Source organism: Lonchura striata, chromosome 1, assembly GCF_046129695.1.
Source record: "Lonchura striata isolate bLonStr1 chromosome 1, bLonStr1.mat, whole genome shotgun sequence".
Taxonomy (NCBI): domain Eukaryota; kingdom Metazoa; phylum Chordata; class Aves; order Passeriformes; family Estrildidae; genus Lonchura; species Lonchura striata.
Window position 1 is genome coordinate 111,572,592 of NC_134603.1, and position 17,421 is coordinate 111,590,012.

Consider the following 17,421-nt stretch of genomic DNA (forward strand, 5'->3'; position numbering starts at 1 on the left):
CGGCGGAAAGGCGCTGCCCGTGGCTTTGCGTCCCCCTTGCCCACCGAGGAGGCGGAGCGGCGGTCGCGACGGCAGCGGTGGAGCTGGGAGGCTCCGGCTGTCCCCTTGGACAGGGACGCGGGGAGCCCGGCGCGGTGGCGGCGGAGGAGAGGGGGACCCTGTGGGGAGACGGTCCCCGGCGGAGGGGACAGCGGCCGCTGCCAGCCCGCGGCACGGGGCACGGAGCGCGGCCGGCCCGGGCCGGCTCGGCCGGGCGCGGCAGCGGGGCCGGGCGGGCGCACGGCTCCTCCCGCCGGGGCGCTGCCGGGCCGGGCCGGGGGCGGAGGAGGCGGGGAAGGGGGGAGCCGCTGCCGTCACCGAGGCTCCCGGCTCGCTCGGCTCGTCGCCGCGGCAGCCCCAGCCCCGCTCCCACCCCCTCGCCTGCCTCCACCCTCCTTCCCTTTCTCTCGCTCACTCGGCGAGAGCGCCGTGCCTCCTTTCCCAGATGGCAGCCGGCAGCGCCATGCAGCCTCCCGTTCCTCCTCCTCCTCTCCCTCCTCTCCGGCTCTAAGTTAATGCCATGCTGCCACTGCTCTTCCCGGCACTGCTGGCCGCCTGCCTGCCGCCCTGCCAGGGCTGGAGCCCCTCGGCGGCTGCCAGCGGGCAGGAGGAGCAGGAGCAGGAGCTCTTCTTGCCCCCTGCCAACTCCTCCTCCCGCTCCTTGGCGAGCCTCGAGATGGACCTCGACGGGGCAGCGAGCAAGGAGGAAGGTAGCACCGATAGCCCGGGCACGCCGGCTGCCCCTAGCCAAGAGCCTTTCTCTTCCGCTCCCACCACCTCCGGGCAGGAGCAGCCGGGGCAGGAGCAGCCGGGGCAGGAGCAGCCGGGGCAGGAGCAGCCGGGGCAGGAGCAGCCGGGGCAGGAGCAGCCGGGGCAGGAGCAGCAGCAGCGTCCCCAGCCGCAGGGGCAGCCGCAGCCCGCCGAGGACCCGCACTGCAACATCAGCGTGCAGCGGCAGATGCTGAGCTCGCTGCTGGTGCGCTGGAGCCGCCCGCTGGGCATCCAGTGCGACCTCCTGCTCTTCTCCACCAACAGCCACGGACGAGCCTTCTTCTCCGCCGCCTTCCACCGCGTGGGGCCGCCGCTGCTCATCGAGCACCTGGGGCTGGCGGCCGGCGGCGCCCAGCAGGACTTGCGCCTGTGCGTGGGCTGCAGCTGGGTGCGGAGCAGGCGGGTCGGGCGGCTGCGGGGCGCCGCGCCCCAGCCCCAGCCCCCCGCGGCCGCCGCCGCCTCTTCCTCCTCCTCCTCCTCCTCCTCCTCCTCCTCGCTTTCCTACCCGCCGGCGGCCGAGCCCGGCCAGTACTGGCTGCAAGGGGAGCCGCTGAATTTCTGCTGCCTGGATTTCAGCTTGGAGGAGCTGAAGGGCGAGCCGGGCTGGCGGATGAACCGCAAGCCCATCGAATCCACCTTGGTGGCGTGTTTCATGACTCTGGTCATCATCGTGTGGAGCGTGGCCGCCCTCATCTGGCCCGTGCCCATCATCGCCGGATTCCTGCCGAACGGCATGGAGCAGCGCCGCGGCACCGCCGCCGGCACCGCCACCGCCGCCGCCGCCAAGTAGCCTCTCCCGGGGACCCCCCTTCTCTTCGTCTTGTGCTGTGGAGGGACGCGGGACGGACTCTGTCGCATTTTTCTCGTTTGCAGCGTGCCACAGGTGCGCGGCGGGACGTGTGGCCGCCTCACCGCCCGGCCCGGCCCCGAGGGCAGCGGCCGCGAGGGGACCAAATCATATGTGCGCGTTTTATATCTTTAATACCCGTTTTAAACGAACCTTTTAGTAAAAAAACCCAACCCAACCCAACCACCAAACAATCCCTCCCCCTCCAGGAAAAAAAAAAAAAAAAAAAAGGGCAAGAAAGGCTCCCTAACAATTCAGTGGAGGAAATCAAAGACCCTCCTATTCGGCTGCATTTGTTGTCAGAGTAGCGTTTTTGTATAGGATATGGTTTGAACGGGTTTTTCCTTTATGGACAGAAAGGAATGTCTCTCTTTGACAGAATGGGGAACTGATGGGGTATATATATTGTTACTGCTGAAGCTGAACTTTAATGGACCTTTCACACTTTATTTCCTGGTTGAGATAGTGTGTATTTATTATTGTAGCTCCGCGTTATTTGGCTTTTAATACAGAAGTTTTCTTTCTGGAGCCACTATAGCCTTTTGTTGGTCTGTTTCCTCCAGGGTGGAACAGAGGGTTTGGCTGGCCTTCCTGTCTGCGAACCTGCCACAAACTCCTTTCCCCGAGAAATGGGGCTGCTGGTGGCAAAAGGAGAATCGCAAACCCTTTCTGACCGGTGCTTGCCCTATTTGTGCAGGAGGTGTGGGTCTGTGTGCCTACACCAGGGTTGGGTGGGGAACACAGCTGTGCCAGAGATCCTCCAAAGCAGTTTCATCTTCACATCTCCACAGACTACAGCTTTCTCCTCAGTTTGAGGTTGGGTTGCTTCAGTCCTGGGGAAATGAAGCTTATTCTGAGTTGTGCTAAACAGCGTGGGGCAAGTCTCTTGACTTCCTCAAAGTTCATTTCTCAAAACCAGCTTAGATGCAGTGTATTTGTTGGAGACACAGTGATACTGTTCCTCTTTTTCATCAACCAGTCTGCAGGGCTGCTCACAGCAAGTCTGTGGGGTGAGAAGGCAGGAGCTGCTGGTCCAGAACTAGATTCCAGGTGCTGCTGTGCAAGGGTACAAAGAAGAAAGATTTCTTCTCTCTTGTTTGAGCAGACAGCTGTGCAGCCTGAAATACCATTTGTTGTATACTTCCAACTGTTTAGCCTTATAAAAAGTTGTTTCATTTGCCTTAGACATGATTAGTCCGGCTGAAGTTTCTAAAACCAAAATATGAGCTAAGTGACGAATATTTGCAATAGGAATTCTCTTTTTTTGGTCAACATCAATGTATTTAATTTGCTAGGAATGCATGAATTTGCTTGGGGCTAATTTGGTGTATTCATAATGTATGGTGGAAATGACTGGATGAAAAGTCGGGAAGGATTAAATTCTTAGGATTCCCATAATTTTTAACTGACAACAAAATAAAATAAATGCATGCTCTATGTGTATGCTGTCTGGACAAAAAGACAGAGAAAAATATTGACAAACAGCAGAAATAAATCGAGATTTAAAAATGCTTCATGTTACTAGGCTGCCTCTACACCCACTGTTCCTCCTGTTAATCCTCTTGTGGGGTTGTCACTTGAGTAACATTTCAGTGGCATTATTTTCTGAAAGCAGAGGATCTGATCGCTGTGGGAAGTGCTCTCTTGACCTGTTGATCCAAAGGGCACCTGGCCCTGTACACCTAATTTAGAGAGCCTCTATTTTCTTTCCTTGATGTGTAATACAGTGTCATTTCCACCTTGTGCAAACTCTTGTCAGATATTTGACATGCTGGAGTGCAATTCTTTGCCTATTATCTCTGGTGTAACAGAGACACCTCTTCATACTGAAAGGCAGGGCTAGCAGGAAAACATGAAGATAGGGCTAACACCCTCTCAAAAGAGAAATGTTCTACATATGGAATAGACCTCAGAAAAGCTGCCATGCTAGGGAATAATTTCATCTTTTGAATGAGATGCATTTAGGTAGAGTTAGCAATTTTTAGTTAGGTAGAGTTAGCAATTTTCTGGCTTTATTAATTAATGATGTATAGTCCTCACTGTGGTGCCGGGAGCCTGTGCTTAAACTCAAGGGTTGAATCTCTTTTTTGCTTATCCTTATTTTACCAGTGATATGATATTGGTTTTTTTTTTTTCTGAATTGCATCAACATAAACAAGGGAATGGTGTTACTGTCTGAAACAGGCAACTTCAGTTATTAAAGACATTATTTTGCAGTTCTTGCAGACATGTAGCAGGTGGTACACCAAAACTGGTACAAAATGGCTTGTTTTTCTAACTTCTATCAATATCAGCTTGAATACAAACTTCATGAATAGACAGTGCCACACCACACTCAGAATATTTTGCTGCTTCACTTAAAAAACATGATACAAGAGAGGGATTTTCTTATTTTATAAATACACTTGTAACTGGAGCTTTATTAAAAATCTGCTAAGACAGAATGTTTAAAACACAGGCATGGTATTAAACAAACTCCAAAGGCAAGTCTTGTCCAGGATACAAAAAACTTCAATGTTTTCAGGGAGTGCTGATCTCAGACACAATGTGGGTTAGGGCAGGCGTTTCCTTAGATCACAGTGACCGTGTGCATGAGCATGTTCCCTTCACAGACAGAGACCGGTCCTGTTTCTGTGCCTTAAAGAGGAGTTTAGGGCACAGCAGGGGACACAGGGATTACCTGCTGTACAGGCTTTAGGCTGACTCTTAACTCCCTGAACCTCGGGTTTCAGTGGGGTGGCAGCAGGGCTTCTCCTGTAAGAAACAGACAGTGGAAATGCACTATGCAAACGGTGAGTTTCTTCAGTCACTGTTCCACCCAACATCAATAACTCTGCTCCTGTAGCTGTACTACTGTGACTGTAAGTAAACTATAATTTTGAGTAACTTTTGCCTTCATCCATGGGAATTCCATGTGAATGTAACCTGGAAAAGGCAAGCCCAGGGCAATGTGGAATTATATATCTGCATGCCAGCTAGTTAAAGATTACAAGTTTAGACACTGAAATGTCTGTTTATTTTCTTCTGCACTGGGAGTGGAGCTTTATTGTCTATTAGCTGGAGTTCAGTCTAAGCCATTTTTATTCATTCGGATTTATTTTTAAGACCAGCTGGTAGCAGGGTCATCACGAGAGCAGATTAGTCACCATGTATAATCCTTTACGTACTCAGGGAGGGCATATATTTGTATATATCTACCTACATATGAGGACTCACTCTGTAGAACAGAAAGTTAGAGCACAAGTGAGAAAAGGGACGGTGAGAAACAAATAATACTGAGAAAGTAGGACTGATTTTCCTTCACTATTTTTTGGCTTGTGTTTCCTGGTAAGTTATCCTGATTTTATTTACATATGAGTGTTTGTTGGAAAGTAAGGGATATCTAGGAACAGAGGGACTTTCTTGATTTACTTTTTAAAATGTAATTCTACTCTGTTACAGATTTTTGTTTTCATGCCAGAAGCCAGGAATAATCTTGACATTCAGCATTACAAGGTACTAGGCTTGTATGCTAGTGTTAGACTGGGTTTTTTTTTCCTGTATATTCAGACCTCAGAATTTAATCTTTCACCTGTTTTCTTAATTATGTTTCACAGATGTTTTAGAAGCAGAAGTATACAGAGGAATATGTAGTTTTAGTGTGGACATGGTTTTGCTGTTGCTTAGTGTCACATTGATTCCAATAATAAAAATACAAAAATGTAGTACAGTGTAATAATAGTTATATATTATGTAAGCACACTGTTGCTCAATAAGGTTGTCAGTAATCAAGCATTTCTGTATGTCAGGAGGCATTTGGATATTTGGGCAAAACTGACATACTAAGTTAAATGTAAGAGTTGTTACTTATCCAGGGTTTAGTTCACCAGTGCTTTCAATGATTAATGCAACAGCAGGACTATTTGTGCAATGAATGTTACTCAATATGAATAAGGGCTACTGAACCAGACCCTAAAAAAACCTAATTAAAAGCTGCGGTTGGCTGAAGAAGTATTATTCATCATGACATCTGCTTGCTAAATAAAAGTATCTCCGGGGCGAGCATTATGTGATCACAAGGGCCGAACAAAAGCCTAGTGAAATCAAATAGTTAATTGAAGTTTTGTAGAACTGGAGATCAAAGGATTTATTTTGAAGATATAGATAAAGATGTAAGGGTAGGTATGATGTTCTTGTTTCTCTTTGGTTTTTATTCACGTAGTTTATAAATCTAAAGCCAGGATTTCTCAGTCCAATGTAGGGCCTTGCCAGCTTGGAAGTTAGCTTCTTTCTTTAGTATGAAAATGTCAGTTATTTTTCAAGGAATTTTACAGAATAAATGTAAATTTTTTTCAATCTATTTCAAGGAGAGGCCTTGACTTTGCAAAAAAGCATTTGTAATGATTCTGGGAAAGCATGTAAGTATCAAATCCCAAAAGCATTCAGATTTCAAAGAATAAGAAATCTTTTTAGTCTGTAACTGATTTTTAAAAGCATATTTTTAAACAAAAAAACAGTTTTCATTTTTCCTCTCAGAAGCTGAACATTTCAGTGAAGATCAGAAGTGCATTTGAGTGTTTCACATTGTGATTTTGTATGTGATTTTTTGTGGAAAAAAAATTCTCTTCCATGATTTGGAACTGATAGCAGCTTTTGACAGATAAGTTACTGTATTTCTTGTCCCATCTTCATAATAGTTCTGATTAAATAAGTTGTCCAAAATAATTGTAAATCATAATGATAATAATAATAACAATAAAGTAGCTTAGCCCAGTTGTTGTGTTTCTGTTCTACTGTGAAGAGGAAGAAAGCAGTCTGGTGTGAAAATAATTGGGATATTAAAGGTATTTATTGGCAATATCTGGATGGTGTTTAATTAGATCTGTGGGCAGGCTTCAGTCTCACAATCACATCTCCAACTTTTTATAAAGTTTGAGTTCATTATCGAGTGTAGCAGTTTGAGCATTTATATGTCAATCAGAGTCCCTGGATCTGCACGTTGGGAAAACCAGGATCTAAAACATTATCTCGTATTTTCCCTTTTGTATTACCTCGGCAGGTTAACAATGTCAGAACAAAACAGAGCAAAACTGAAAGATGCAAATATCCTATGAAATGCTGTTTGTTTTTGCGTGTTTGACTTGCTCTTAGCTGTCATAGAAAGCACTGGATTAATGAGACATAAATAAAAGATCAGTGCTGTTCTGAGGAAGTGAATTCACTGGGAGCGTGAAGTAAAATTATATTTGTGTTCCTTGTAAGGTGAGATTTGTTTGAAACAGTGGGATTGTACCTTGTTGGTGTCATTCTGGTTGTTGCTAAGCAACATGAAGTGGTTTAAATGGAGATACAGAAGAAGATTGTGGAGGAATAAAAAAAAATGAGACATAGAAAAAGCATTAAAGGGAGCAAATGTGCCAGCACATCATGCAAAGAAGTTGCAAAGTATCAGATGGGAAAAAGGCTGTTTAAGATCATAGACAAAAAAGAAAACAGACATAAGGTGAATTAAGAACTTGATTACATACTTCATATTCAGTCTTTCCATATTCAAACTTTCCAGTTATTTGCTTGAACAACCGATAGCAGTTTTGGCCCCAAATACCACAACTAGTGGCACAAGAGAATAAAAGCCTGGAAAGAAATGTGACATTTAAGGAAAGTTAGGAAATGATACCACCATACCATTAATAACAAGCGAGTTCACTCTCTGTGTTGCTGGCAGCTCAGCAATGAAATGGCAGGGCACTTTCATGCATGTGTTTTCTATTCTACCACAGGGAAGGGGTCATGGCAGTAAGCCTGCCAGAGTTCAGGAAGGGTTTGGGCAATGGTCTCAGAGATATGGTGTGTTTTTTGAGGTTGCCCTGTGCAGGGCCAGGAGCTGGACTCGGTGGTCTTCCTGGGTCCCTTCTCAGGATGTTCTGTGGTTCTATGGTTCTGATTCTACTCTAATTTTGCTTCACGTGTTCTTTGAGGTTGTAAGGAAAACATGCTAAAATACCATTTTTATGGAATGGGTATGGTTCTTCCATCACATCTTGCACTGATCCATAGCAAAAATATACTTCTCATTGTCCAGCGCAAGAATGTTCATCATGACTGTATTGAAGCTTTGCACCTGAACTGAAGCAATGCTGGTCCCAGCCTGGCTCAGGTCACTGCTGCAGACAAGACTACGTGCTGGAATGCTGTGGATGGCATTCTGATTTATATTGCCAATACTTTCTCACTGAAACACTTTAATGACTACCTACAGAATCTTCCCTTTTTTTTTGTGCCTATCTTCATTGTTTCCAAGTTTCACTCCATTTGTCTTCTGTCATTGAAAATTAATCATTCTTAAGATTTGTTCTTTCTAACTTGGTATGTCCCTCTTCCCTTCTCTCTTTTCATAGTATGTATTTATCTTGACATTTTCTGCCTTCAGATTTCCCACCTGTCTTTCCCACAAGTATGTCTTTTGTTATCAAGCCCTAAAAAATACTTCAGGAAACTGTGCTGTCAGTTTCTTCTGCTTGTCCACTCTGCTTCCCACCCAACCAGACTGCACCTTTCGTGCCTTTGGTCTGTGACACTTGTAGGGCAAAGATGAACAGGAAACCTTGTGTTGAGGGTAAAACCCAAGTGCAAAGTTGTCTCTCCCACCAGTGCTGTCATCACAAGACTTCCATACATCTGTCCCAGACACTGAGCAAGGGACCTAAGTTATTTTGTCTTCTGGTAAGTGAAAAGTAGGCCCATTTGAATAGTTCCTTCCTCCATTTCTTAAAGTTCTGCCTCTGACCTGCCCAAAACCCTATCTCATGCATTATGGGAGCCCTCACATGTCAATTTTCCCACGCATCCTCAATTGAAATGTCAGGATGTGTCTCATCCTGCCTTCTGCTCTAACCAAAGGTAGTTGTCTCACAGCCAGAGCAGAAATTATCTCACTTAGGAGTGGACCAGCATTGAAAATAACACTCGAGTCAGGTATGCAGCCAGAGGACCAAAACCCATTACTTTTCAATTAAATCTTGGATTCTGCAGAGAGTGAACACTGTTGCCCTGGATTATGGGGCATGGGAAAGTTGTATGAGAAACAGATATGGCAGATTTTTCAAGTGCTGGTCTCACATCGTTCTAGTAAAGCTGAGTGGCCAGGCTAACTCACCACAGCCCTCCTTTTATTAGATGATGACAAATGTTTACAGCTCAGACAAGGGCTTGTGAAGTTCAGGCCTTGTCTGTGTCCCTTTAACTGTGGACAAAATAATATTTATACTTTTCATACTGGTAATGAAAGGATTAATGAGGTAAATTCCATACAGCATTTTGAGCATGTCAAGCACAATAAAAATGCAAAGCATGAACATGATTTTATTCCTTCTGTGTTCATTTTTGCACTGAAGGGCACATACAGATTCTTGTGTTGTTAAATTAAGGTATTCTGCATAATTTTGATCACAATTTGGTCAGGAAATAGCTTTTTTCTGGAAATGTTTTTTCCCATTGATAGGTGTTGCTGTGAGCAAACATATTAAAACAAATCATTACTAAGTGATGAATGTTACTAGAAGAGATTCTAATTAATCCAAAAGAATATGAAAGAATCCCCCAAAGTGTAAGAAATCTTTTTTAGGAGGTGAATATTTGAAGGATTTGGTGTGGATGTAGTATGTGGAGATTTAATCATGGGGCTATTTCATTTATTTTCTTGCACTTTGTGTTTCATCACATTTTCTCTGGAGAATATGAGCTATGCCTAATTATGCCAGAAACATAGTTGCTCCTAAATGGAGACTGGAAAGTACTTTCTTCAGGCAATACTTAGTATGAATTCTTGAATTTTTTTTTCCTTTCCTCCAGGACATGTAAAGCACTTAATGATGCAGGGTCGCATCATTTACTTAACACAGAAAAACCCACTTTTGGGGGCATGATATTTATATTCAACATCTCATCCAGTCCTTAAGATGAGCATTTTCCAATGTACTTCAATTCCTGCTATCTTTTTGTAGGATTGCTTAGGGGCTGAGAATATGAAAACTGATGTCATCCCTCTGTACTCCACTCCAGCACATATGATCTTTCTTTTCTGGAAACACAGTTGTGGTGGATATTATTGTGAATAAATTTACAGCAAGGCCATGTAAGCAGCAGTTTCTTACAAAAACTAAAATAGCAGTACTGGTAGCTCTTCATGGAGGGGACCACCTCCAGCAGACCGCTCATTCCTGTTGCTCATTTGGTTGCATTCCATGCCTGTGGAGTGCTCCACATTCCATATAGGTGCATGTGGGGCAGCTCAGGAAAACCATATCCACCATTTTGGAAATGAAACAAGGCTTGGCCTAAAAGTAATTTTGAGCAGAAAAGATCTTTAGCTGAGCTCTCCAGGAGTGTCTGTGCATTATATGAGCCATGTACAGAAATCTTTATATTATACTCAGAGTTTTGCAGGCTTTTTTGGCTTGCTTTATTTTTTTCAAAGTTTTACTTCTTCATTTTTTTCATAATTGACTGGTTATATTTTTATAATTAGTAGATACTACCTGGGAATACTTCTTTGCCCCGCACATAAAATGTAATTTCTTAGGCTTTGCTCTAGCTATCCTAATGTTAAAGTGGATTGCCTATGACAAAACCCATCCTCCAAAATATCACTTACTTATCTCCATTTCTGAAACAGAGACTCATCTCTTCTCCCCATGAGGTCCCCATTGTAACACTTAAAGGCATCAGCCCATGCTGGGTTAAGACAGAAGACAACAACCCTTGTTTTCGTCCTACAGCTGGAATTTTTCATGCCTGTGATAATTCTGAGTTCCCTGAATTCAGCCAGTGAGATTGATAATGGTGATGCCCAATGCTAACTGAAGTGCCGTGGGTGGAATGGGTCAGAGAGATTTACTCTCCTCCCACACACGAAGTGCAGAAGGAAAACAACCTTGGCTAATCTGTTTTCCTACATGTGCAGAGCACAGTGAAACAGAAATTAGTGACTTTACCCGTGTAAGAAAAACAAACCCCCTGAAGCACAGATGCTGAATTATCCAGTTATTAAAAAACAAGAGTCTTTTTCTGTGCATGTAACTCCTGCAGATTGCCATGAGAACAGCCCCCCTGGACTGCATGATCAGAAAGCCTTTTAACATAGTGACAGGAAAAGGATCACTTTTTTAACATTTCCCAATTAATTTCATCAAATTGCCTGTGATTCATCTGGTAACTGCACAATCTTTAATATCTTTGTGTCAATCAAGAGGTCTCTATTGCTATGTTCCTTTTGTTAAATATAAAAAATAATGCAAAACCTATGAGGATGAATAGTGTTAATGACATTACTGACAAAAAAAACTGCTTAAAATCACAGTTAAATCCTTCTAACAATGATATTCAGAGAGTTCATAAGCTAGAAAACACCAAAGAGCTAATAAATTTCTGTAATATATTTAAAATACCAGAATCCTCAGTGTTGAGTGCTACAGGTTGAATGTAGCAATAGAAAGCATTCACAGCAAGTTCCCAAGCATGTGTTTTCTGCTATTGCTTGGCAAATAATCAGTGCTCAACTGCTTCCTAATATCTTCCAGTCCCATAGTTACAGTAAAACCAGTTACTCATGACAATGCACATAAAATATTTTCAAACTGCTAGTCTGAGTTCCTTAATGATACAAGCATATTTCATCTATCTATATGAAATATTAGGATTTAAAAGGTACAAAATGTTTTTTCGCTTTGACCATCTTTATTTTCTTGCTTTTGCCTCCTACAGCTGCTGTACTATCGAGTTTTACTCAGCATGTTTATAGTTGTGGTTATTCAGGAAGCCTGCAAAATATGTGAGCAATTCAGCAAAAACTTTCTTCAAGCAATACTAGGCTTGGAGGTAGCACAGGAACAGAGTGTGCTGGATGTTTCCTTAGGCTGCCTGTTGTAAAGAGTGGAGTGTGACTTCAGAGAAAATGAGATCAACGTTTGCTGCAATGATTTTAAGAAATTGATCTTCATTTCTCAGTTCAAAGCACTGAGCAGTCAGTCTGGATAAAGCATATGGCAAGGAGGATATATCAGCTCCCCTGTTTTGAATTTGAGGGGTTTAACTTTCCATTTTACCAAAGGTTTTTATGTTATTTCAGACAACTGAAATGTAGGGGTTTGAGTTACTTCAGAGAAAGCATAGACTACATATATATGCTCTAAAAAAATAGATCCCATGAGAACATTAATGATAGAAAGTACCACACAGCAGCCCATGCCTCACATTGACCTCACTCTGTGTGTTGCAGTTAACACTGAGCTGACACATCTGAGTCCTCTCCTGCGTGAGCAGGAGGTGAAACTTCTGAGACAGGGCAGGCCAGGGGCTGAGGGCAGTAGTCACCATCACCACTGCAGGGTCATCCCTGTGCCACCCCTGAGGCTCAACCCTGACTAACTCTAGTTTCCACAGAATCATAGGATTGTTTAGGTTGGAAAAGACCCTTAGATCCCGAAGTCCAACCTTAGCCTTGCATCTCCTTGTGTTCATCACTAAACCATATCTGTAAGTGCCATATTTACACGTCTTTTCAATACCTGCAGCAACAGTGACTTAAGCACTTCCCTGGGCAGCCTGTTCCAGTGCTTAACAACCCTTTCTGGAAAGAAATTTTAATTAAAATTCAATCTAAACCTTACCTGGTTGAGGCCATTTTCTCTTGTCCTGTTGCTTGTTACTTGGGCAAATATGCAGACCCCTACCTGTCTACAGCCTCCTTTCAGGGAGTTCTGGAGGGTGACAAGGCTTTCCCTGAGCCTCCTTTTCTCCAGGCTAAACAGCCCCAGTTCCTGCAGCTGCCTCCCATAAGACTGGTGCTCCAGACCCTTCCCCACCTTTGCTGCTCTTCTCTGGACCCAGTTCAGCACCTCAATGTCTTTCTGGTAGGGAGGAACCCAAAAACTAAACACTGGATTCAAGGTGTGGCCTCACCAGTGCTGAGTGCAGAGGGATGATCACTGTCTTAGTCCTGCCATGCTCAGTCATGCTGTCATGTTTGTGCTTTGTTAGGTACTCATGGGAGTCAGAATTCTTAAAAGTGTTTCAATTGAGCAAGATTTTCTGCAGTTGTTTCCACTTAAGGTGCTGTGCAAGTGAAATCCAAATGTCATGGCTGAAACATTGCCTGTCTCAGTTCTCCAGGTTTCTTACATCTCCAAGGTTTCACACTTCCTTCCTAAAGTTATTTTTCCCTGTTGGTGGTTTGGCTGCTAGATCCCACTGTGACTTTGATGGTTTCCTGTTTTCCCTGACCCACATATCAGAATATTCCATCTACAATGTTTTTGAGTAAAAGTATATTATTGTAATGTATTTCATTGCATATCCTGAGTTTTCTTTTCTCTCAGTACCTTTTTGAAGATGATGGCAAATAAACCAACTACTATAGTTGCTCTCACAGAAGAATCTATTCCTGTCTCTAACTTTGTTAGGTGAGCATTGCTTGTGCCCAAAGGTCTGAGTGATTAGCAGTAACATGACTGGTATTTTAATTCAGGAGTACATCTGGTTATAGTCTCTGTGCACAGATATTTATGCCTCATGTCATTAATAACCAGTAATAGTGTCTAATAAGGTTACATCTATGTGTACATTGTACTGAGAATGCCATTTAAAAAACAAGCCATGCCTTGTCTTAAAGGTCAAAGTTGTAATCAGATTACCTTCTGCATATTGAGAAATGGAAAAAAATTAATGTATGAGATGGATAGCAAAAACATGTGTTTGAATAATAATAGGAGGCAGTATTGATGAAAGCTGGGTCTCTGTGAGGAACTACCCAATATAGGCAGGTAACATGATTGACACGCATTTGACCTGTGAGAAGATGTAGACAGTGTATGACTTTACTACAGATTTTCCAGTCTTAGAATGCTGGAATCATGGATGCTGAGAGTTTTAAACTTTGTGTGCTTAAAGGCACAGACCCACAAGAGAACACTGCATTTGACCTGAGGCTGTGGAACAGGCTTTTAAAATTGATTAATAGCACTGGGATTATGGGCGTGTAATTGGCTAGAAGTGTGTAATATCACAGGATGGAAAATTTAGAGTTTGGGATTTTAGAATATAGAAATAAATATGAAGCAAGATGGAGGTTTTAGGGTGGAGGTAGGTTGTTCTTCTTTACCTTCTTCTTCCTCTTCTTCATGGGTTTGGGTGATGTTTTGTAATTGGACAGGAAAGTCTGTATTGCGGGCTTCGAGGGGTCAGTTATTGGGTTAAAAGGGAAAATAATCTAGGTGTCCTTTCTTAATTGGATAGTTTAGTCTTAAAAGACCTAGCAACAGGAGTTAGCCATTTTGTGCTTTGGTAATGAAAAGCTGCCAAACTCATGGTAGTGAGACTGTAAAATAGATAAGAAATAATAAACACCTGAGTCCAAACATGAAAAACCTCAAGTGCCTTCAATCCTGACCTTGAGAAACGGATACTAGCATGAGTACACCTTTGTGTAACCTTCAGCAAGCCCATTCTGATCTGCTGCACACACAAGTCAGTACCAAAGCATGTTCCAGCAGCAAACCTGGCCATGGCACCTTGATGCTTCCTCACAGGAACCTCACTGAGTTTTCAGCTTCATGTTTCCAGCTTACCACAGTGCAGCTTAAGAGGTGAAGTGCCATTGCTGCACTGCTCTGAGGGAGCTCTCTACTACCCCACTTCTCCTCTTGCTCCAAAATCTTAGGGGTTATCCTGAGCCCAATCTGTGGGTCCCAGACAGTCAAGCTGCAGTTGGCCACCAGCCTCTAGACTGTCCTTGGGGGGCTGCTGGGGTGCCCTGACTTTGCTTAGCCCAGCTCTTGGCTGCTGTTACGCTCCAGATCTTTGCTGCATTGTTTTAAACTCCTGCTTTTTGGCTCTGCATGCTGCTTCTGCCTCTGAACACCTTAGCTGACCTGCTTCTCTGTTCTCAACCACTTCACCTGATCTTGTTTGATCCCTGACTGCATCCTTCACTACCTCCTCTGGCCATCCCATGCTCCTGACCTGACTCTTGGGATATGAGTTTTTCAGATGGGAGACATGGAAAATGGAAGGACTTACTCCTTTAGAGCAGATAACTTTTCTCTTCTTTACCTCATCATGACCCATTATTAATTTTAAATGTAAATAATTCACGAAGTTAAACTTAGCAAACAAGAAATTTAGGTAGCCACTGCAGTTAAAATGAGTGATTTCTCTTAAGTACATCAGAGAAAAATAGGACTGTATATATCTTGCTTTCTCAAGAAAGACAGAGACTCACAAAAATACAGATATTCACAAGGCACATCTTTATTTGCTCTACACAGATGATTGTTTGCTTTAACACCTGTGTGATTTATGATGTAATCACAGTCTAATGATGCCATCAAAGACTGTCCTGTGCAATGAGCAAAAGTGACTCATTGTCAAGTTAAATAGCAGAAAAGGAATGAAAATGTGCATTCACCACATTCACCAGTTGTCCTATTAATGCAGAGTGGCATAAAGCACCGTGAACACCTCAGTGTATGCAGGCTCAACAGACTTCCCCAAATCTGTTTTATTACCTCAGTATGTGTGTGCTTTAGCCTGCACATCAAATCCCTGTGCTGGCTTTTCCCCCTTGGGAGCAGTGTTATGTCCTGTCACGCTCTGCTGGCTGCTTCCCTCCCCACACAGTCCAGCTGCCCATGGCAGCACCCACATGGCTGGGTGCCATCCACCCCACAGCCCCTGTGCACTTATCCATGATTATCCTTTTTCCAAAACAGCAAGAATGGCTATGACAATAACAATGTCCAGAAAGTATCACCTCTTTGTCTTTAAAGACCTGCATTTTAACTGTTTATAATGAATTAGGAAAGGATAGATGTTGTACAGTACAGTGCTATTAGCCTAGTAGGAAAGATGTTAACAATTGCCATAAATAATTTGTTATGTAGTCCCTTAGCCTCTAGAACAATCACTACCAAACATTTATTTCTTTAATGAAATGTCCTTTCTTCTCTGGTTGACTCTTTGTAACACAGGAAGAATTGCATCCTCTGTGTAATCAATAAATAACAAGGAATGATTCCCTTGTAACTGCTCTACTTCTAATGCTGCAACCCCAGTGGTTTCAGCATCGTTTCTCATGATTTGCACTAGAGAAGTTGAGATCAGGACCTTTGTGTTCTTTAACTAGTAAGACCAAGCTCTTTCAAATGTCAAACAAAGTACTCCTGGCTTTCCCTAGCAATTGGTAAAATGTCAGGGGACAAACTGGCCTGGCATCCTGGGGCTGGCCATGAAATTTAGAGGGGAGGAGGCTGGTGGGGCTCCTGCAGCCAGCTATCTGTTATCCTCCCACTGCAGCAGCTGGCTGACCAGGAGATCTCCAGCTACAGGCTGGAGAAAGATTGGTGTCAGTATGAAATTACTCCTGGGTGCAGGCAAACCAAGTGACTCCCCACAGCTGAGCTATAAATTAGTCTCTGCAGCTTGCCAGCATATCCTGCCTGCTGATAGCTTATAAATAAGTCAGCTGCAGAGCAGGGTTAATATTTACCTACATCTCAGACAGGTGGCATTCTGAAGATGAAAAGTGTTACAGAAATGCTAGAGCAAGTTATCATTAAGCCTCCACACTGGCATATTTACTAATCTCTAATAGCTTACAGAGGTGCAGAAATACAATTAAACTAGAAGAAATCTATAGCTTCTTGCCTCCTGATAACACCTCATCTTCCCATGTATTGATTTAACGCCTGTGCTGGTGGTGTAACAGATGTTTACTGTATTTTACAAGTACCACTGTGCTGACCTGATTTCTGTGTACTGCTTATGGCTGTTTCTTTGCTCCTTTGGGTGGTATTTATTTATTGTTTCTGATGAAATATATGGAAGCTTACCAGAGAAAGACAGGGTGGCTTATCCATAGCATAGGTGCATATCTGGAACAGAACTCAATATGTTGAAAGGAAGGTATTATTTTGAGAATCAATTAATTTATTGTCTTCTGACACCTTAAGCTGTAACTCTTCTTTGATTGTGTAGAACCTCTGGTCATTAGACACTAATTCTCCACATCTCAAAAACCATGATGCTGCACAGACCTCTGTGCTGAGCCTTCAGCTTAGAGTGCAAGAGAAAACCTGCCCTCTGCCAAGGTAACATTCCCTCTTCCTTCTTCCCCTTGGTCCTTCTGAAAAGATTCATAGCAAGAATGACTCAGGGCCAGTTCCCAGAACACGACAAGATGAAACAGGGACATTTATATTCTTCATAAACTCGTGGTCTTTTTAACATGGTCATTGGCACTCACAGGGATGTACTACAAGTGCTATGAGCCTGGTCACAGCACTAATTGGATGCAGCAGTTCAGCCTGTTCCAGGATTTGCTCTTTGCCTTAGCAAACAAGGATAAGGTAGGTTAGCAGCCCCTGGCACCCCATCCCACATATGTGGTTCATTTGCAAACTTTAGTGTTTATGGCTGTGAGAGCAGGAGCCAGTTTGGAAATGCTGGATGCAAGAAGCAGGTTGCTTTGCTGTGGATGAAAAGCACGAGGTGTTGTGAAAGCACTATTTTAGATATCTATTTTAGGATGAGATGATCAGTGCTCTGTAAGTGACTTTCTTTCCACGGTTATGGATGAAACCTAGATGGAATATTTACATTGTAGATGTCTGTACTTGCTTAGATGAATCTCACCCTTAAAGCCAAATCTAAATGTCACCAGGTGTAATTTAAACACATTATTCCTTGTCCTTCTCACCACACCTTTCCCCAGCTAATTTCTCTGTCACTCT

General features: G+C 43.4%; 1 protein-coding gene across 1 annotated transcript; it reads left to right on the forward strand.

Moving 5' to 3' along the window:
* The first annotated feature begins 349 nt into the window (after window positions 1-349).
* Window positions 350-6,409, forward strand: TMEM158 (transmembrane protein 158). The gene has a single exon (XM_077786696.1). It carries the CDS (start codon window positions 560-562, stop codon window positions 1,598-1,600), a length of 1,041 nt encoding a protein of 346 aa, XP_077642822.1. The 5' UTR covers window positions 350-559; the 3' UTR covers window positions 1,601-6,409.
* Window positions 6,410-17,421: the final 11,012 nt, after the last annotated feature.

What these genes read in the sequence shown, in the direction of transcription:
- TMEM158 (XM_077786696.1), top strand. Translation starts at nt 560, where the DNA reads ATGCTGCCACTGCTCTTCCCGGCACTGCTGGCCGCCTGCCTGCCGCCC.